General features: G+C 41.4%; 1 protein-coding gene across 4 annotated transcripts in view; it reads left to right on the plus strand.

Moving 5' to 3' along the window:
• LOC147013127 (unconventional myosin-VIIa-like) overlaps positions 1-21,813 on the plus strand; it is a 123,445-nt gene that overhangs the window by 99,751 nt on the left and 1,881 nt on the right. For all 4 annotated transcript variants that reach the window (XM_085854720.1, XM_085854723.1, XM_085854722.1 and 1 more), the window contains 11 exons: positions 1,044-1,207; positions 5,288-5,441; positions 5,558-5,701; positions 5,800-5,905; positions 6,756-6,869; positions 12,401-12,488; positions 13,345-13,451; positions 14,278-14,463; positions 17,678-17,794; positions 18,287-18,370; positions 21,103-21,222. In XM_085854720.1, coding sequence (XP_085710846.1) covers positions 1,044-1,207; positions 5,288-5,441; positions 5,558-5,701; positions 5,800-5,905; positions 6,756-6,869; positions 12,401-12,488; positions 13,345-13,451; positions 14,278-14,463; positions 17,678-17,794; positions 18,287-18,370; positions 21,103-21,222 — 1,384 coding nt within the window. The remainder of the gene's footprint in view (positions 1-1,043; positions 1,208-5,287; positions 5,442-5,557; positions 5,702-5,799; positions 5,906-6,755; positions 6,870-12,400; positions 12,489-13,344; positions 13,452-14,277; positions 14,464-17,677; positions 17,795-18,286; positions 18,371-21,102; positions 21,223-21,813) is intronic.

Genomic DNA, 21,813 nt, shown 5'->3' on the forward strand with positions numbered 1-21,813 from the left:
CATTTAGCTGTCAAATTCAAATAACGAATGGAGATTGTAAACATCACATGCATTGTGCTGTTGAAGACTATAATGGAGGGCTCGAGAATCATTTGTTTCTCAATAGTACATTACAGGGCTGGCAGGATGGCCGAGAGATGAGCACACTCGACTCTAAGCTGTCTCGCTTGGGATTGAATCTCATCCCAGATAAAAACTGTCATCCAGGTGTTTCACAGGCAGGATCATTCATCAATGTGTGTGTGTGTCGTTAATGCTGGCAGATGAGACGTGAAATGGGAATCCCGTCTGCCAGTAGTTGATGGATGTTAAAGATCTACTGTGTCCTTTGCGAAGAGGATGTGACCAAACACCAGCAACCTGGCCAAATTCCAAATTCCTGCTGTGACTTCCTGTGTCGGAATGGCGACCCATCCAGGATTGTATACCAAGTCATAGGGACTGCTTCGGCTATGTACAGGAGGCATGAAAGTCTGCTTACCTCTCCCCAGTAAAGCATTCGTTCTTAAATTACTCTTTGAATATACAGGTTGTATTGAGTGTTACTTCCTATAAATTAATCAGTCATTGTATCTGTATGATGGTAACATTTGAATTGTAATTATAACATGTTATTTCAAGTCATAAATATTGATTATTTACTTTTCTTTACTTTGAAACAATGGTTTAACCTCCTTTTCGTTTGTACAAAAGAGGTTCAATGTTTTAACCTCCTCATTTTTGTGAAAATGAAGTTAATTTAAGTCTAAAAAAAATGTCCCCGTGTTCACACAAAAAGAGGGGTTTAAATTTCTGAAAACACCATGAAAATTGGGGGTTGTTTCAGCATCACAGACATGCATGGGTACCCAACATTTTGGTCGGTGACACGACTGAGCTTCTCGTGCACGCCCGACTAAAACCACCGGCTTGAAACTCATTCCCTCCAGCAGTTCAGGAGTGCATAAAATTCAAACAAACAAACAAGCACACACACAAACTCAAATGATCAGAGGATTTTGTTTCTCCCTTTCTTATGAATTTGGTGATTTAATGGTGTGCAGTTTGCCGGCACCAGGAACAGTCTCGGGAACTATTTCGGCAGCAGGACGTCCACGGCGGAAGGACCATCCCTGGTCCTGTTCACATGAGCCCATCGTGCAGCCTTTGCTGAAATCCTTAGTTCTGGGGGATAGTGCTGCCAAGGATGCTTGCCAGGTCTTCACCGATATCCTTGGCCCACTTCATCCAGAAAAAGCAATCTCTGTGTCTCTGTGTTGTTCATTTGATTATGCTGGACATTTCTTCTCTTTGTTTTTAATTACAGTGCATGGTTTACAATTAGTGTAATTAAGTGAACTAGTGAAGAACCTGCCCTTTTGGATGATTTGTGTGTGTGCGTGTGTGTGTGTGTGTGTGTGTGTGTGTGTGTGTGTGTGTGTGTGTGTGTGTGTGTGTGTGTGTGTGTGTGTGTGTGTGTGAAAGTTGCTGTTGTTGGCTGCTATCTCCACATGCAGGTGGGTTTCAGTTCAGGTCCTGGAACTAAGACCTACCAGGTCTCAAAGTATCCACCTCCGTTAGTGTGTATGTGTGTGTGTGTGTGTGTGTGTGTGTGTGTGTGTGTGTGTGTGTGTGTGTGTGTGTGTGTGTGTGTGTGTGTGTGTGTGTGTGTGTGTGTGTGTGTGTGTCAATGTGTCTGTCCAGGGCAAAACTTTTTCTCTCTCTTCCTTGTCTCATTACCATTTGAGCTTTTGTCATCAAATTTTCAACAAACCCTGACTATGACAATATAGACAAGACTAATTAACAATTGGGTCAAAATGTCAAAGGGCAAAGTCATAGTATGTACAAATAGTACTTATTAGGCTGTCCACAGCTGCTGTTAGTCCTGCAGCATAGTCTGATATTTCAGATCAATTGTTCAAATTTGCATAAAAGCACCAAAATTGGTACACAAGTAGAATAATGTATTCCGAACAATTATAGATATGGAGCCACCCGAGATTGTGCCTTGGTCAGCTTCGGCGATCATTTTCCAAAATGGCCGCCATTCTACTTCAGCGAAATTGGCTATATGCTCTTATTTTCTTATTATATTGGTGGTAGATATAAGGAAAGTGTAAAATTCAGTAAATTGACCATGAAAAGGTGTATTCAAATATTATGAGCCAGTATTTTCGGTAAAAAAGTTATTTGATTTGTAAATTGCTGTTCTCCTGAAACTTTTCGCTGAAAACTACCCATTATTGCCTGGAGAACGAGAGTCAAATGATATTCATCACATTCGATGGGTTTGTAATCAACAAAAATTGCATTATAGATTACATACTTTACTCTATTTTGAAAAGGGAACTGATAATCATGATAATGACAAACTCAGAAAATGTAGTCAAATTATTGCACACTTCACTTTGAAGCGGCTGCGGTTTACTGTCTACCACCATTCTACCAGGACACTTGGTACACGCATACATCAGTGTAGTACAATATGAGTTTCTGAGCTCAAGTGTACTGGCTCTGGATCAAGAAGTCAACACTTTTACAAGTGTTTTTGTAAAACATTTGCATTTGCACATTCTAAGCTAGGCTGATATCTCAGACTGTGTCTACTGCGTCTGTCTACTGGCATTCTCCTACACAAGCACACAGTCCAGTGCATTGCAGAGTCCAGTCCTTCTTGCATTTGCAGCGGTTTTTGCAGCCGCACGACACCAGCTCGAAGCAGCTTTTTGAAGCTTCAGGGAGTGTGGTCCAGAGCGGTTCGTAGGACCCATCCTCTGTTTGCCGCCAGCCCCAGCTTGTTGGTGATGGAAGCACGGATTGAGGGACCAAGACCTGCCCCCAGACATAGCCACCCTGGAAGACTGATCTCTTCACATGCTGTTTCAAAGCATTGTAGGTAGGTGGGATGTGCTGGACGGAGTTCCTCTTGGCGAAGAGTTTCTTTCTGGCCTCGTTGACGTCCATATATGGACTAGTGCGGTCATAGAGGAGCACCACAAACCTTTCAATTCAGTGCATTGTGTCATCCTGGATGTTGACTGGCGTGTTGGTCAGGGTCACAAGAGAATCTGTCAGTTCTGGAAACGAGTTCCATGTGGCCCAGGCAGATTTATTCCCATGCTCCACGAATGCTGATACCATGTCACATCCGGTCATGGCATGGAACACAGGGAAGGCACGTGCCTTCTGTGGACCGAGGGAGGCAGCTATTTCATGGGCAGGGATGTAGCGGTAGTTCTTGCCCATCTCAAATGCAATCCAGAGTTCATCCATGCATGGTAGTGCCTGGGCTACCATCACCGCCAAGACGACGACGTCGGTGTCTACGGTTCGAACTTGAATCCGACGGTGGTCATGTTCTGCAGCATGGGCCACATGTAGCATGATGTGAGTGTCCGCCTCTTCTTGACCGCATGGAGCCAGAGAGCTTTCATCTTCCTGCCTTGGAAGGCAGATGACTGCTTCACCATCAGTGACTACCAGCTCCTTTGCCTCATCATGGAAGGACTGCACCAGCACATCGGACAGGAAGGTGAAGAGCTCCACCTTGTTTGCGTCGACACGTAGGAAACTCTGCCAGTTTCCTGGTATGGCTGCGGTGCTCACCACGCACCCCTTTTCCTCATTTCTCCCTTGTCGCTGTCTTCAAGGAGCCATCTTTGCAGTTATCCCAAACGAGGTCGAGACGTGAAGCACGACGCAGCTGCCCCTCGATGTATGGGATGAAGACTTGGTGGGCATATTCTTCAAATGTGCCCACCACAACAAAATACTTCTGAACCTGTCACTGATGCTGTGTGCGAAAATGGATTTTCCCATAAAAAATGACCATTTTTCCCCAATACAATGGTTGGAAATATAATAAATCAACACAAATGACATTTTTATTGTTTTCCTTTGTAAATGCACATCACATGGAGTATTTATCACCTCTGAGAAACCTACAAAGACAATAACAATGACAGATATCCCATGTTGTTAAAGTAGAATGGCGGCCATTTTGGAAAATGGTCGCCAAAGCTGACCAAGGCAAAATCTCGAGTGGCTCCATATCCAGAATTGTTCAGAATACATTAGTCAACATATGTACCAATTTTGGTGCTTTTAAGAAAAGTCGAACAATTGGTTTGCTATGCTGCAGTACTATGTGCAGCGTGAGACTGCGGAGTTCTTTTTATCATTTCCGTGTTTCTTCATTTTATTTACCATTTAAGCTTCAGCAGGATTCTCAAGGCCATAACTTTTTTTTTTTAACCGTTTGAGCTTTTGTCATCAAATTTTCAATAAACCTTTATTATGAGGATATGGAGAAGACTAATTAATAATTGGGTCAAAACGTAAAAGGGCAAGGTCACGGTGAGTACAAATAGGTCTTACGAGCCTGTCCGACGCGCAGCGCGAGCCGGCCGGGATTTGTAATCGCTTCCATGTGTTTTTTGATTTACCATTTGAGCTTTTCTCATCAAATTTTAAACAAACCTTGATTGTGAGAATATAGAGAACACTAAATAATGAAATTTTATGGGTTTTTTTTTTCTTCTAGCTGTTCTTTTCATCAAGTTCAGTTCAAGTACAAAGCGGACATGGACAGGTTTTGCATTTTGAGATGCTTTCTCTCCAGTTTTGTTTTTATATTGCTGTTGAGAAGTCTATCTCAAAGGCTGTTCTTCTTTATGGGACTTTAATGTAGTATGCTTGTTTTATTTTAGCACGTCATGACGTAATATTTGTGGCTGAGATTTGCCTGCTATTGGGATATAAATCCAAGTCCAGTATAGGTTGATTTTCATAGATAAGCTGCAATAATGGAAAACTATGAGCTATGCAAGGAGAAGGGTGTTCATTGTTCACCTGTACACCTTTAATTCGAGACCATTTTTAAGGAATGACAAATCGCTGAAAGATTGTGCACTGGTTGTGGCAACATCTGGCAACCTCCTTGTGAAGTGACGTCACAGCAGTACAAGGCATTCTGGACAATTCCAAGATGGTTTGCATATATTGCATCACATAGTGGGAAACAGCAATGTGTAATGGTTTCTAGTGAATGAAAACGTCAAAGCAGTTAAAATTTAGAGTGAGATAGCTGTGCAGTTCAATTGTAAATCTCTCACAATTACACACTTCTCTCATCTGTAAGTTTATTTGATATAATAGCTTTTAAAGAGGGCATGAATCCGCGAAGGATGACCTTGAACCATCTTGAAACATCTTCATACGGTGACGGATCTAAAAAAAATACAAAGAAAACAAAAAAGAAGCCGTTTGGGGATCTCAATGGTGGACCTTAATGTGTTCTTGCTACCCATCTTAAAGTATGCTGGGGACCATCCCTCAAGACAAACTTCCTCTGCAATAGAGTTGGCTCACCAGGTATTCAATCCTGTATCTCGGGAAAGCAGCCTGAGGGATGAGACATACTGCCAGATTCTCAAGCAGCTTACAAACAATGGGCTCAGGTGAATTTACTACATTCCATTTCCTGTTTGCTCTTTCATGCTTTCAAATCTCACTTTTGAAAGACTCGTGTAGTCATCACATTGACCTTCATACTAACAACATACTTTCCCCACAGATCCAGTGAAGCACGCTGTTTGGAGCTGTTGTGGATCTGCCTAGGCCTATTCCCTCCGAGTTCATCACTTTTACCCCATGTAGAAAAGTTCTTGCAAAGCCGCCAGCACATTACAATGATGAACCGTCTTAAGAAGATCGTACGGTACGACTACAGAATCTTCCTCGCAGTTTCTTAAAAGGATGACCGGGTAAGTTACGAACAATGTTGCATGTTTTGTTTTGTTTTTATATCTCAATTAGCGTCGGACCACGGAAGTATCCACCTCATCACCAAGAAGTCATTGCAGCCCAGGAGGCAATTCAAAGGATCGATCATGTTATCATTTTTCCAGATGAATCAGAACAGGTAATGTATAAATGGGAAAAACAGAGTGTGTGATTCACGTCTTTCATTAATAATAATTATAATCATTTCTGGATGTGTGGTTCATTTCTGGATGTGTGGTTATGTAGTTGGTGTCAGAAAAGCAGAATTGTTGAAACAACATAGAATTGACAATAGCCACAACATACCTACTGTATATGAGAAACAGTGGAGGTTAACTCAAAACCAATGATAATGTCCATAACAGTTTAACAGGGAATATAGAGTCCTTTCTCCAGTGTTCTCTGTTTTCGAGAAATATACCCGGGCAATATTTATTGTCTAGCAAATGGAGCAGTGGCACACTGCAAGATACAAAAGAGAAAACAGAATTGCTAAATCCATTCAGAAAATACAGTACTTCGGTACAATATATAATCTCTGTAACTGCATTTTTTTTTTAGGTGGGACCGTATTATCACAATTCACTAACAAACCATCTATAAAGTACGTATTTTAGTACAATTTCTAAGATGGGCCACATCACATTTACCACCTTGTATTCCTTATTATAAAGCAACTATTTTCAGGAAATAGAAACGCAAAGGCTCACGGCACATACCGACCACAGGGTGATATCCAATTGAATGGAACACACGCAGCACCTGTATCCAGATTGCATATCATATACATATGTTCCATAATATAGTAACGGAAACAATTCACCTCTTTCTGCATTACTGTCATTTTAACAGGCAATAACCCATTGTAAAGTATTTCCATTCACAATAGCATCAACAAACTTCTTTTTTTTTTTTGCTCGTTCTGTCTATTTGACTGCACGTACATTTGGTCCCTATGACTGCAGTATTTTTTCCCAAAACTTCATCAGGTCTTTCAAGTCGAATCAACAACCAAGGCCAAAGATCTGCGTGATGTTATTGTCAAAAAGTTCCAGATCAAAGGTGCTGAAGGCTTCAGTCTGTTTGTGCAGGCTCGAGATAAGGTAGGACAGACGTGCTTTGGGTCTGTTGCGAAGTGATCTGATTGTTCAATGGGTGTTTTCCTTGAACCTGTTTGAAATTTTACTCCTCAGAAAAGGTATTAATTTTGTTTTCAATAACCGAGAGATCTGATGTTGCAATTTTTGTGTTTTTATATCTGATTGTTCTTCAGTGTGACCAGAGTTGGAGGAAGTAAAAAGCAAATGATGTACGAGTCATTTAACTTGCTTGTTTTGATGAGTATTCATTCAAAATAGGATCCTTCTTCCATTCATCCATCAATCAGGACCAAACTCTGTGAAAAGCGTTGGTGCTGCCTTAGCAGTCTCATGGGCGATTGGGCACAATCCTGGACGGGTCGCCACTTCAACACAGGATATCAGCAAACTGGCACTCATTTGGCCAACCTCAGAAGGATGACAGACAAAGTCAACCCCACCTGGTATTAATTAAACATCCAAGTGGGATTTGAACTCAGGATCCCAAGCCCACTACCCTAACCATTAAGCCAACACCAGGCATATCCTCGTATCAAACCTTTTAGTTCTCTCATCCCCTCTTCCTGTCCTGGCTGGAGTTCTTCAAGGCAGTGTTCTTATTATAAACTTATTACATACACGTCAGGTGGGTCGACGACAACCATTGACTACCCGATGGTGCGTCGGCAAGATAGGGGAAACCTCCGGGACACAAAGGTGATCCCAGGGGAGGAGACCGTTTCACAGCACCACCTGGTTGTCTGCGATATAAGGGTGAAAGGTGCGAGGAGAATTCAGCGGGTGAAGTACCAACCGAGGATGAAGGTGTGGAGGTTGAAAGAGGCGACAGTGAAGGAAGCATTAAGATAGAGGCTGAGTATGGTTGAAGATGATGTGGTTGAGCTTGAAAGTGGTTGGATGTCAATGAAAGATAGTCTATTGGGAGCCGTTGGTGAGGTATGTGGATGGACAAAAGGACCACCGAGGCACTCGGAAACATGGTGGTGGGGTGATGAAGTTGGAAAGACGATTGAAAATAAGAGGAAGAAGTTCAAGGAATGGCAAAAGGTGAAGAGTACGGTGGTACAAGAGGCAGCAAATGAAAGTTATAAGGAAGCCAAGAAGGCTGCAAAGAAAGAGGTTGCAAAGGCGCAGGAGGCCCATAGGAAAATGTTCGGAGAACGCTTGGATTCGGAGGAGGGTCAGAGAGCGGTATTCAGGATTGCAAAGCAGATAGCGAGAGAGAGATTTGATGTGACAGGGGTGAGTTGCTTGAAGGAAGAAGTGGGACAAATTGTTGTGGATTCAGATGGAATTAAAGGAAGATGGAAGAGATATATGGAAAGGCTGTTGAATGTAGAAAATGAATGGGATAGCAACATTGAGAGTAACCCGGTTTTAGGACCAGCAGAGAAGATAACTGAGAAGGAAGTTGGGGAAGCTACAAGAGCAATGGAGTAGAAAAGCAGGAGGGCCGACGGGAGTTGTGGGAGATATGTTGAAGGCAGCGGGAAGTTGGGGCGTGAAGAGAATGACAGAGATCTGTAATCTGGTGGTGAAAGAAGGCCGCATTCCAGTGGATTGGGAACCGAGTACCCTCGTCCCTCTGTACAAGGGGAAAGGTGACCCTCTGGACTGTGGCTCCTATAGAGCAATAAAGTTATTGGAGCATGGAATGAAGGTATTGGAAAGGGTGTTGGAGAAGAGGATAAGGAAGAAGGTAAAGATTGACGAAATGCAGTTTGGATTTATGCCAGGAAGAGGAACGACAGATGCAATTTTTATTGTGAGGCAGTTATTTGCAGGAGAAGTACATGGAGAAGAGGAAGAAGTTGTTTTTTGGGTTTGTTGATCTGGAGAAAGCATTTGATAGGGTTCCACGCGAAGTTATGACATGGGCATTGAGGAAGTTAGGAGTGGAGGAATGGTTGATCAGAGTAGTGATGGCCATGTACGAGAGAGCACGCACAGCTGTAAGGACGAAGGATGGGAACAGTGGTGAGTTTGAGGTGAGGGTAGGAGTGCACCAGGGGTCGGTACCAAGTCCACTTCTATTTGTAGTTGTGATGGAGGTGCTGGCTCGGAGGGTAAAGGAGGGTTTACCGTGGGAGCTGCTGTATGCAGATGATCTGGTGTTGATTGCAGAGAGTATGGATGGACTGAAGGAGAAGGTGAACAAGTGGAGGGAATGTATGGAGGCAAAAGGTTTGAAGGTGAATATCGGAAAGACGAAGGTAACGGCAAGTGGTAAAGCATGTGGTGAGGTGGAAAGGACTGGGAAGTGGCCGTGTGCTGTGTGCAGGAAGGGTGGCGGAGTGAACTCCATTCAGTGTACAATGTGTGCTGAATGGGTTCATCGAAAATGTAGTGAGGTGAGCGGGTCATTAACCAGTGTGGCAGCTACACTCAAGTGTAAGGTGTGCATCGAGGGAGCAGCAGATGAAGGAATTGTTGAGTTGGATCTTGGAGATGGTGTGAAGCTCGAAGGGGTGAAAACATTTTGCTATCTCGGAGACATGCTGAATGGAGAAGGTGGATCAGACTCTTCGACGGTTGCTCGAGTGAGATGTGCATGGAAGAAGTTTCGGGAACTGAGTGGCGTGCTGACAAAGAGGGGAGTGTCGTTGAAGCTGAAGGGAAAGGTGTATGCTACATGTGTGAGGAGTACGATGATTTATGGGAGTGAGACATGGGTACTGAACATGGAGCAGCAACAAAGGCTGGAAAGGGTGGAAATGTGAATGGTTCGGTGGATGTGTGGAGTATCGTTGAGAGAGAGGAAGACAAATGATGACTTGCGGAAGATGATGGGAATAGAGTCTGTGATGGAGGTTGTGAAGAGAAACAGGTTGAGATGGTTGGGTCATGTGTTGAGGAAGGATGAAAGTGACTGGGTGAGAGGAGTGTTGGAAATGAGTGTAGTCGGAAGTGGAGGACGGGGAAGACTGAGAAAAACTTGGCTAAAGGTGGTGGAAGAAGAAACGTGGGCAAGGGGATTAAGAAGGGGAGATGCAGAAAACAGGGTAAAGTGGAGAAGATTGTCATGGGGCCCACAAGGCTGACCCCCACTTTAGCAGGGAAAATGGCCTTTAAATACTTGTTGTTGTGTTGTTGTATCAATGATCTCTCCGACTCTGGAAAATCCTCTTTATTTCTTTGCTGATTACGCCACCCTCTGCCATATCATCTGTCATCCCTCAGACTGGCAAGCACTTGCTTCTTCGCTCTCTACAGATCTAGATAAAATCACAAACTGGTCCAACACGTGGAACATGTCTTTCAATCCTGACAAGTCTCTCTGAAAGGAACATTTGGAACCCCCCCCCACCCCCCCCATCTACATTCTCGACAATCCTCTTGACGAACTCCTTTCATTCAAGCTTCTGGGCCTCACTATCTACCATGATCTTTCCTGGAAAAACCACATTTCCAACCTTGCCTCCAAAGCCAGTCGCCGACTGGGAATCCTCCATCGTGCAAAGTCTTTCCTTGGCCCACCTGAGCTCCTGACCACTAACAAAGCTTTCGTCCACAGCTTGATGAAGTACTGCTCTCCCCTCTGTGCTGTTGCTCCTGCTTCTCACCTTTGTCATCTTCACGCTGTGGAAACCAAGGCATTTCGGATCATTGGTATCTCCCATGATGAGGCTGAGTCTTTGGGCCTCTCACTGTCCCACCGCAGACAGGTCGGTGGTCTTTCGGTCTTCTTCCGTCTCTTCTCCGGTCTCACCCCACCCCTTGATGTGTCTGCGATATGTGTCCCCCCCCCCATATTTCCATAGGGCACTCAAGGTTCGCCAACAACCCCCTTCTGGTAAAACTACGAAAATCACGAATCACTGCTCACCTTCACTCTTTCATTCCTCTTTTTTCCCGCCTTTGAAAAAACTCCCTCACTCTGTTCAATTCAATTCTTCCCTCCAAGCCTTCAAAACAGCTGTTCACCACCACCTCTTATTGTCCCCCATCCAAATTCTTGATCTTTTCTACCCCCGTTAATCCACCCTAAAACCACCTCCTTCAAATTCCTTGCTTTCCTTCCTGAAAGTCCCTGTCATGTCCATCTTGTATACCCCGTGTTCCCTGCCCCATCCCTCTCCCTTTCACGGATCTCCTGGTGTATCTGTTCCCCACTGTTTTGTCCTTCCCACTCACGCCCCTCTTGTCTCATGTCCCCCCTTGCTGTGCATTTTGTGTTAGCTCTCACATGAGCCTTGACAAGGTATACAAAAAAAGAAGAAGTGTTTGAGGTTGTTTTACTAACCGTTACACTTTCTCAAATTACAAATTCCCATTCAATTAAAGGCTACTTGTGAAGAACAGGTCATGACAGACTAATTACCCCAGAATTATGGACGGGATAATTTCCCCCAGAAATGGTGTGTTTTATTATGACTTGTAATGCTCCTTTCCCACCGGGAAGAGTGCTATACCATACACATTTACATCATGAGAATTGTGGTCCTCTCCCCACCCCCACTCCCCAACCTAAAGCCCTTGTGACTAAAACCTTCCCATGTTGTACCCCGAGTACAACCACCAGCTTGGAACTCATTCTGCTCAGCGGTTCAGGAGTGCATCAGAGTCAAACAAACAAACAAACAAACAAACAAACAAACAAACAGACGCTTCTCTAATTATATACACCAGTATGATGATGATGATTCTGATGACGAAAGCTACAATCAGCATATTGTGAATTCTTCCCACTTATCAATTCCTGCTCCACTCATGATGATCCTTGACCCTTTGAAATTCTCTGCTGTGTGTTATACCATGTTCATTCTTGATAGGAGGGAGAGAATCCATTTGTTTTATTTCTATTGAGATATTTTCCAAACGCATGCAAAACCTCAAACTCCTAATTGCATCGCATTGCTGCGGCAATTGCAATGGACCGATTGTAATTTTTCATGCAAAAGTGCATGAGGTTGTTCCTAAATTTTAGATTAGGTAGAAAATTAGAAACATACCTAATGTTGTGAACACTGTGACTTTATGCAATTTGGTTACATATATGAACCAGTTGAAAGCACTGGTGGTTGATGGTCTGATCATCTTCTTATTTGGTGCACAGCATCTGGCTGTAAGTTTGCATCTATTTTTTTTTTTGCTGAGAACACGACTGTACCCACTGATGCAGTGCCCTCTGAAGGTTAGGGCAGGAATTTGGATTTTTTTCAAGGTGCCGGCGATAGCTCGCCTCATCACCATCAGACAAGTACAGGCATACGGGACACCAAGTTTATTGTGCATCCGAGGAACAGCGCACACATTTATGAAGCACCCTGCCTATATATAAGGCAAGAGCATGACAGTTTATAGCTCCGCCAAGATTCAAACCCAGGATTGACAGCTCAGAGTTGAGTGTGCATAGCTCAAGGCCATCCTGCCAGCTTGATGTTCTGATAAGTCCAAGAGATTCCCTTTTCCTAATGAATGAGAAAGTAAATATTTTTGTGGTTCAATATAGTACAAAACGTACGTTTGGAGTTTCGAATACATTTTTCAATCTTGATTTTTTATCCTTTATTGCATTCCATTCTCACTGACAGGTGCTCAGCATGCCAAACGGTGAATTCTTCTTTGACTTTCTGAAAGGCATGGAGGGGTTTGGCCCGGATGGTCAAGGACCACAGGAAGGTAAACCATGTAGTCTGTTACTGTCACTTTTAAAAGCAAAATTCCACGATGAAGTAGTCTTTTAAATTAAAAATATGAACTTTTTGCCTTCCTTGATCCTTAGCCTGATGTTCAGTATTGCAGTTAAACCACATCGTCACCATCCACCATCATCATCCACATCATCACCATACACATCATCACCATTCATCATCATCCACATCATCATCATCCACATCATCATCATCACCATCCACCATCCACATCATCACCATACCCCGGCTGGCGTATTTATAACTGATAGTTTTAAACGTTGATGTTGGCATGGTGTTGCTTAAAAAAATAGAATCGCACATTCTGAAGCTCACCTGGATCAGGAGCAGCAGTCATTCAAACACCCCGCAGACTACCCCCACCCCCAACCCAGATTTTTTGTTTTTAATGCTGTGAACAAACTTTGGAACATCATGGGTGATGAACATTGTGATCAAGTTTCATCAAAATTATGTGTGTAGTTTCAGAGAAGAGAGAAAATACCTATTTTTGGTGGTCAAAAACGGCCCCGTAGACCCCCTTAATGAGTGAAGATTTTGATGCAGTCAATACACCTTCGTTAAGCATCAGATATAAAGCTTGTGACCAAGTTTCATTAAAATCCTGTGTTTGGTTCAAGTGATAATAACTGAAGTGTTTATGGACTGACTGACTGACTCAATCACTCACTCATTCACTCACCTACGAACACTGCTCGATCGCATAAGCTCACTGGAATAAAATCCAGGTGAACTAAAAAAAATCAAATTGTGATGTAATATAAGTTATCAGAAATAACTTTAAGATTTTCTTTACTGTCCTCCACCAATTCCCCTTCATCAAGTTTCTAGTACTCCACAGCCTTATCAGGTGCGCTTTCTTCGGAAGACCTGGATCAATGTGGTCCCAGGGCATGACACCGTGGCTGACTGCATGTTCTATTACCCACAGGTAGGTTTATACCTTTCTCTCTCTCTTCCTCGTCTTACACACCGATATTTCTCAGTCACTTCTTATCATACCATTATTTTCACATGTTCTTACCAAAGTTTATTGTGTGGTTATACAAGGACGTGTTGAAACGTAATCCCGAATACCTTTTTCTCTCCAAACCAAGTAAAGATATTCAGATGAAACAGACAGATATGAACATCAATCTTTTTTCAACCATGGTGCATATTTACTTCTCAACATAATCACCACTGAGGTCCAACCATTTATGCCAACATTCAAGTAGTTTGCCATGATGTCACAATTAAACAGTGTGTCCTGTTGATGTAACCAGTGCTATGCACAGTGGCCTTGGCATCATCGTCAGAAGGAAAATGTTCTCCACAAAGATGTTCTTCAAGGTTGGGGAAGAGATCAAAATCTGACGGAGCCAAGTCGGGGCTGATGATCCTTTGTGGCGGTACTCCAATGACCATCTCTTACTGTCAGGATCATAATGATTCACCCAACTCTCATCTCCAGTCATGTCATCTCCAGTCCGTCATCCCAACCCTCATCTCCCGAGCTTCACGCTTCACAACACTGACATCGTGCTGCCCTCTGCCATCTTGATTAACACATCACTGAGACATCTAATGTCAGAATCAGGCAATTTCGCTCCCAGTGATGAAAACAAGGAATGTGCAGGTTGTGCTTTTTTCATTCAAATATCTTTACTTGTTTCGGAGAAAAAGATTAGGAGGCATTACTTTTCAACACCCCTTCATATTACAAACACATTTCCAAAGTACGTACAGACTGATGACCTCATTGATGTTTACAACAGGAGTTACCGAAATTCTTACGAGGCTACCACGTATGCAAGTACGCCAATGCAGTCTTGCTGGCTTCGTTGGTGCTGCGTGCACGGATTGGGGACAATCATTCACAACTTTCCATGGTCCCTCGCTTGCTCAAGGAACTTGTACCACAAGATGTACTCCCTCAGGCCAGCGCCGACAAATGGAAGAAGGTCGGACTCATTCTCTTATTACCTATTCTTCATTCTCTTCTGGCATCTTCTCATATTAAAGCAAAGGATGACAACCAGAGGAAATTCATTATGCAATGATAATACCTCTTCTGTTGTAATGAAAACAATGATGGGAAGCCTACATAGTACATTGGCCGAGCTTTGTCAGTTTGATAATAATCAGCACACTGTTATTTCATCATCCTTAAACAAACACATCGACGGCACACATCATATGTTAATATATTTATGGTATATCGTTCGTTAATATCAGTGAGTCTTACCCCTACTCATCAATGAACTTACCAAGCAGCCAATCGGAAATATGAGACAAAGCAGACAATCAGATATACAGTAGCTTCACCGAAACAAACTTTTTAGGTGCTTTCTTTCAGCACAAAGATAAAGCACTCAAAATTTCAGCTGATGGGCTGGCAGGATGGCTTGGAGGTACGGACACTTGCCTCTGAGCTGTCTCTCCTGGGTTTGAAACAAGATCCAGCTATAAACTGTCATCCTGGTGTCTCACAAGTAGGGTGATTCATCAACGTGTGTGCCGTCCCTCGGATGGATGTTAAATTGGGCATCCCATCTGCTGGCATTAATTGGTGGACGTTAAAGATCCCACGTTGTCCTTCATGAAGAGAAGTTGAGCTATCAATGGTCCCGGGAACAAATTACAAGTTCTTTCCCTAATCTACAGAGGGCGTTGCATCAGCGGCACAGTCATGCCTTCAGCCAATAATACAACTCACAGCCTTGTGTAGCATCCTAAAAAAGAAAATTTTAGCTATTATTTATTGAATTTTTATTCCTTGCCTAATTGTTGGTGTTGAATAGTGTCCATGATCGTTAGAGTACAATTTTCTTCAAGTAGGAAACATTTTAGGCAAATCAGAGAGTTAATTTTTTTATGCCTCCACTGACAGTAGTCGCCGGTGGCATTATGTTTTCAGGTTGTCCATCCGTCCGTCCATGCTAATGTTCTCTGTTTTCTCTGCAACAGCTTATCCGATTGACACAAAATTTTCACCATCGGTGCGACTACTCGTGTCTAATGTTTTGATGATAATTCTGACGTCATAGGTCACGTGATATGGCAGCCATGTTGGAAAAAAGGAAAAACTTTGGACCTCTGTATCTCCGAAACCACTCAATGGAAAAAATTGAAACTTGGCAAATGTAAAGTACTCCCCATGAGAAATAAGTATGATATTTTGATGATGTCATCAGTGGCTTCATTATCACGTCAAAATTGCATACGTCAAACGCTTTATCAGATCAGTATGAAAATTTTTGTTGGTCATCGAGGCATCGAGTCATCGAGGCTGTTGGTATGGGGGGAAAATTTATGATGTCATCGGTCATGTGGTTTGGCAGCCATGTTTTTTTTTGTTTTTTTTACATTAAACCTTCAAAAATGTTCTCCAAAATGGTTAAACAGATTGAGGTGAAATGTTACAAGTATGCTCGACGATCCATGAGGAAAAAAAGTTCTCCACCTTTGACGTCCGAGGTCACATGGTTTGGCAGGTATGATTTTTTTGAAGAATAAACCTTTAAAAAACTTCTTCTCCAGAACAGCTTGACAGATCGAGGGGAAACTTCAGCCACATGTTCCCCAGGCTTGGCGATACCAGGGTGTTCAACAACAATTAATAGGTCACTTGATCTGGGAGCCATATTGGATTGAAAGAAAATCTTAAAAAAAAAAATTATCTTGAACCGCTTGATCAATCAATGTAAAATTTCCCAATTATGATGTTGAAGCCATGGGAAATATGTTATTAAATTTCAACCTGGTCAGACACAATTATTTAATATTTTGAATCTGGGTTTAGAGATTATACAATACAAGGAATACAAGGAAATCTAACACAGGTGGAGGCAATTCAGCCCATCATGCCTGCACGAACACCATACTCATTTACTTACACTAGATCCAAGGAAGAAAATGCCAAAAAATATTTAATTAATTAATTATTATTAATCATTTTTTAATTTTTTTAGTTTTTGTAATTTTTTTGGTATTTTTTTTTTCTTTTTCTTCTTCCCTCAGGGGAGGTGGCACAGGCTTGGTTAAAAACACATCAACCACACAACACCCCTTGACAAGATCCCCACCAACAGTACTCTGTACACATGCACACAATCGCCTATCAATGCTCAAACTACCTAAAAGTATTATCAACATCCCCACACCCCTCTATCTCCATAACTTCCAGGTACCTATCTAATTCTAATTTAAACTTATCTAATTTTTCTGCTGCCACTACCTTTCCAGGGAGACCATTCCATGCATTAAATACTCTCTGAGTGAAAATCCCACTGCCGTACTCCCATGTTAACTCTCCTCTTCTTTACTCTCAAGCTATGGCCTCTGATCCTATCACTGCCTACTCTGTTGAATAATTCATCTGCACTTATTATATCTCCACCTTTTATTATCTTAAACATCTCCACCATATCTCCTCATAACTGCCTCCTTTCTCTAAAGCCCTGTCTCCTTCAGCCGCTCATCATAGCTGAGTCCAGCTAGGCACACAATCAATCTAGTAACCCTGCGCTGAACCCTCTCTATGGCATATATGTCCTTCTTGAGTTGTGGTGACCAAAACTGCAAACAATATTCTAGATGTAGCCCTCACTAAATTCCTGTACAATGTTAACAATGATTTATAAATGATCACCCTCCGAAAACAACCTAAAACCCGATTTGCTTTACTTATAGCTGCCTGTCATTGTGCTGCCTGCTTACCTCCCGTATCTATTACCACCCCCAGATCCCTCTCCTGTGTGACACGCTCCAAAATTAACCCTTGCATCCTGTAATCTCTATTTTCATTGTTCTTTCACATCCCCAACACCTTACACTTGTTCAGGATAAATTCCCTGAATTCCAATGAAGCCTGATTTAAATCAAACTCGGTACAATCAAAGTATTTATAATGATGTAATAAAAATTTGGGCGGAGGCATATCTGACATCGTGACCTTCTAGTTTTACTGATTAGGTTTAGCTTTTAAAAATTCCAAACTGATTTTTTCCATTTTTATTCATATTATGCTTGTAATTCACAATTGTCAAAAATGCAAAACTGGTAATAAGTTTGCTTTTTCAAATGCATCTCAGTGAGCAATCAACCCCCTCAACACCTTCCTTCAAATGTGCACCTCCTCTTTGCAAAGTCTTGTTATTACGGTTCTCATTTCAGGAAATCATTGCATCATACAACAAATATAATGGGAAATCGAGTGATGAGGCGAAGACAGCTTTCCTGAAGCTTATTTATCGCTGGGATACCTTCGGTACTGCTTTTTTTGAAGTGCGGGTAAGACTTTGCTGGATACATTATGAGGTACCGAACTAGAAACAAGTATATTCCTGCTATAATAATGGTGTTGGCACATGGTCAATGAAGCTTGAGACTTTACCCTTTCATCATTCGGATATTTACCTCCTGATAAAATATCTTTAGGAAGTGTGGTGATCAGGTACTGCAGCAACAAACCAGTTTGATATCTAAGCTGTTAGATTAAAAAGCAGGATTTTAACAAAGGAGTATGGACTACTTTTCCCACATAAATCAAACGAGGATAAAGTGGTCCCATATAAACCACTATAGTTGGATAAAGATTAACGTTTATGAACTTTGTTTGGTAAAAACAGACATTGTCGTTGATTTATTTTTTTATCATAGATCTGTAATTTCACAATAGATATGTCCTTACTGGGCCAGCTTGTAGGAAAAATGTTATCAGATGTGTTTTTTTTCTTCTGATATTTTTTTATTTTATTGCTGTCTTTTTTTTTGTGTCTACAGCAAGGTTCAAATTCCAATTTGCCAGAAATACTGAGACTTGCAATAAACAAAAACGGCGTGACTATGATGGACGCAAAAAAGAAGGTAATATCGGATTTATATGTGTATATATATATATATATATATATATATATATATATATATATATATATATATATATATATATATATATATATATATATACATATATACACACATACAGTATTGCAGTCAATGATTTGAAATTATATATCATTTTTAGACAACATGTCATTTGATAACACAAATCCAAACACATGAGAATAAATATCTGAGGTCACACTTGCCACCAGAATGCTGTATATTTTAAATGCAATAGTTCCTTGAAAATTAGAACTACTCACAGCCTACAATGTCTTTGTCCATAGCTTAGCTGGATTACTGCTTTTGCCAAGGGCTGGGCCCCGGCATCATAGTCTTTCACTCTCCCTTCTCCCCTCTCCATCTCTTGTGATTGGCTTGTCTCCAGTGTGTGTGTGTGTGTGTGTGTGTGTGTGTGTGTGTGTGTGTGTGTGTGTGTGTGTGTGTGTGTGTGTGTGTGTGTGTGTGTGTGTGTGTGTGTGTGTGTGTGTGTGTGAAGTTCAATGCCACCATTCCTCTATTGCCTTCTTTTTTCAGCTTCACATTTTTCTCTCCATATTTCTTTTTTTCTTTTTGAATGTCCCATCCCTTTGATATGTTGCATTTTCTTCTTCTTCTTCCTTCACTTTCTCTCTCTTGAGGGAGGCAGAGAGATGGACGGACATGCATATCGGTGCCGATAAGGGCTTTCATCTTTCGCATGGTACCCTGTCGGTTTTTGCGTTTCACACTATAGTTTTGATTCCTGCTTTTATTATTACTTCTGCCACCAAAGGTGGGTGGAGGTTACGTTTTCACCCCTATTTGTCTGTCTGTTTATCTGTCTGTGAGTAGGATATCTCAAAAAGTTGTTGACAGATTCGGATGAAATTTGGTGGAGAGGTTTTTGGTGTGTCACAAAGACTAATTGATTCGATTTTGGGGAAGATTCAGATCCAGATACTAGATAATTTTAAAGTGATGATGATTTTTAAAATTGATGATTTAAAAAATATCACCTAAGTTGTTGACCTTCAGCCTATGTTGACTTTTTGACCTCAAAAAAATTAGACTTCTTCCTTTTGACAAACTTTACCATGCAGTGAAGTTTTGTGAAGATCGGTTTAAAATTTTGACCTGTAGGTGATAAACAGACAAACAAACAGACAGAATAACAAAATCAACTGACCTATGTACTTGAAAAATCTTCGATTTTGCAAGTACCAAACACACAGAAAGGGGTGAAAACATAACCTCCTTCACCTTCGGTAGCAGAGGTAATAAAGCACGATATCTCAAAAAGTTGTAGACGGATTCGGATGAAACTTGGTGAACAGGTTGGGTGTGTCACAAGGACGAATTCGATTTTGGTTCAGGTCTGGATCCAGATCCAGATCCAGATCCAGATCCGGCCTATCAATGGGATTACAAAATGTGAGCTGTTCAGCCTGGCAGAGGTATGTGCTCTACTGAGTGTCTTTCTTGTTATTTTTTGTTTCAATAATTCATTTTTTTCCTATAATTTCTGAGCCTGTCAGCTTTGTTAATATCCTATTTGTTGCTTTTTCTTTAAACATTGTAACGACGGCAGATCAGAGCTCTCGTTACACAATTGTGGAAGCGCTAACCTGCAATCATGGGCTGGACAGTACTCCTCTGTCGGGAGCAGAGATTAATTGAGAACTTGGTTCTTGATGCCGTTGAGATAATCAGGATTGAAAATGTAAAAGTGGTGTCCTGCATGATTAGTCATGTGGTAATCTTCCTTATCTGTGGTAGAGCAAGGGATTTGTTTATTCCGACATTTATGTCAAGGTTTCTTCTGATATGCTGGCAATTTAAGTATTACTTTATAACATACCTCCAAGTATTAAAAAAAATACTAAAATAGTTACTGGGCTTAAGAAACTTGATTCCATTATTTCCTTGGTTGGTATGGTTTATTTACAAAATAAAATAATAGGTTATAACATATTGTGTCTTGTTTATATCTTTTTCCCACATGGTGCAACATCCCCAAATACAAATTTATTCCCCTTGAAGTTTGAAGAGGAATACTTGTGTAATTTATCCTACTATCGAGTGTTTAGTTTTTTTTTGAGTGTGGCTTATATGGTCATCTTAAGAACTCATGCCCAAAAAGGATTACAATAGTGGAGACGTTATCCTGGACATTACTCAACAACAGGTGCAGTATTTAGTGGGACTACCGTGAACAATGAAAAGGGAGAAAATTATAGGGGCTCTACAGTAAAGAAATATAGATGTAGGAAAATAATTCTTTCACACACTAACTGATCTAATGGGCGAGATAATATAGTCTTAGTTGGTCCACCTTCCTTTTCTCAGGTAGTCATTGATGGTAGAATTGGTGCATCACCTCTCCCCCATCAGTGTTCACCAGCAAAGGAGATTACTCAACATCCTGTATCTTCAAACATACTGGATAGCAGTGTGGTTGGTATTGAGGATCCTCTTGCTGTGCAGTCAGAATCTGAGTCTTTTAAGTGCTTAGACTCTGAACCTGCAAACCTTTAAACTCTGAGAGTCTGTGCCTCCAGTCTCATCTTTCTACAATTCCATCCTTCTTATGTTCACCTCCATCATTTACCTTTTTAATGTGAGCTTTGTTATCTGTAAAAAAACTAAATAAAGTATCCATAATTATACCTTCAGCTTGGATTCACCAGAGCAAAACAGACCATTATCATTATGCCTTTTGTGCTTATATAATCCAGGAAGTTGTTGAAGTCTGCCCCTTCAACCGGATTTTTCGATGGAACAGTGGAAACACGTTCTTTCACTTGACGGTCGGGGATGCAATGAATGGCAAAAAACTCCTCTGCGAAACATCGATGGTGAGTCAAACTGCTTCATCACACACATTGAACTAAATTTTGGAAAAGTCTTGGACCGTGATATACGATTTGTTACTTTTCATTTCTGCTTTATAATATATGAGTACACCCACTCCCTGTGGGAGTAGCAGGAACAGTCATGTTATTATCCTCTTTGGAATATATAGATTACAGTTGATCTCGGATTGGGTCGGTTAGTCTATGGGGGACATGATAAGCATATAATGCCTCAAAAATGTCAGGTTTCCTACCTTTCAGTTTAGTGTTAAACAGCAGTTGTGACTTTAAAAAGGTAATCATACGTGTTTGTAGCTTATCATGTTTTTTACTTCTGGTAGGGGTGCTCCACGGAATGCCACGATAATCTATTTATACATGTTAACATGGCGTTTGCTCAAGGAGGAAAAATCCCTTTGGAGGGGGACATTAATATAATTAATTTTTTTTGCAACAACATTCATATTATGCTATTATCATGAGTGCTGTTATTACTTTTGTTATTAGAAGTGACCTTGGAAAAATGCTGTGATAAACTATCTATACACCTTAACACAGATTTTACCCAAAGTGGAAAACCCCCTTCGGGAGAGG

Source organism: Eptatretus burgeri, chromosome 14 (genome assembly GCF_056783735.1).
Source record: "Eptatretus burgeri isolate ZD-2024b chromosome 14, Ebu_testis_v1, whole genome shotgun sequence".
Lineage (NCBI taxonomy): Eukaryota > Metazoa > Chordata > Myxini > Myxiniformes > Myxinidae > Eptatretus > Eptatretus burgeri.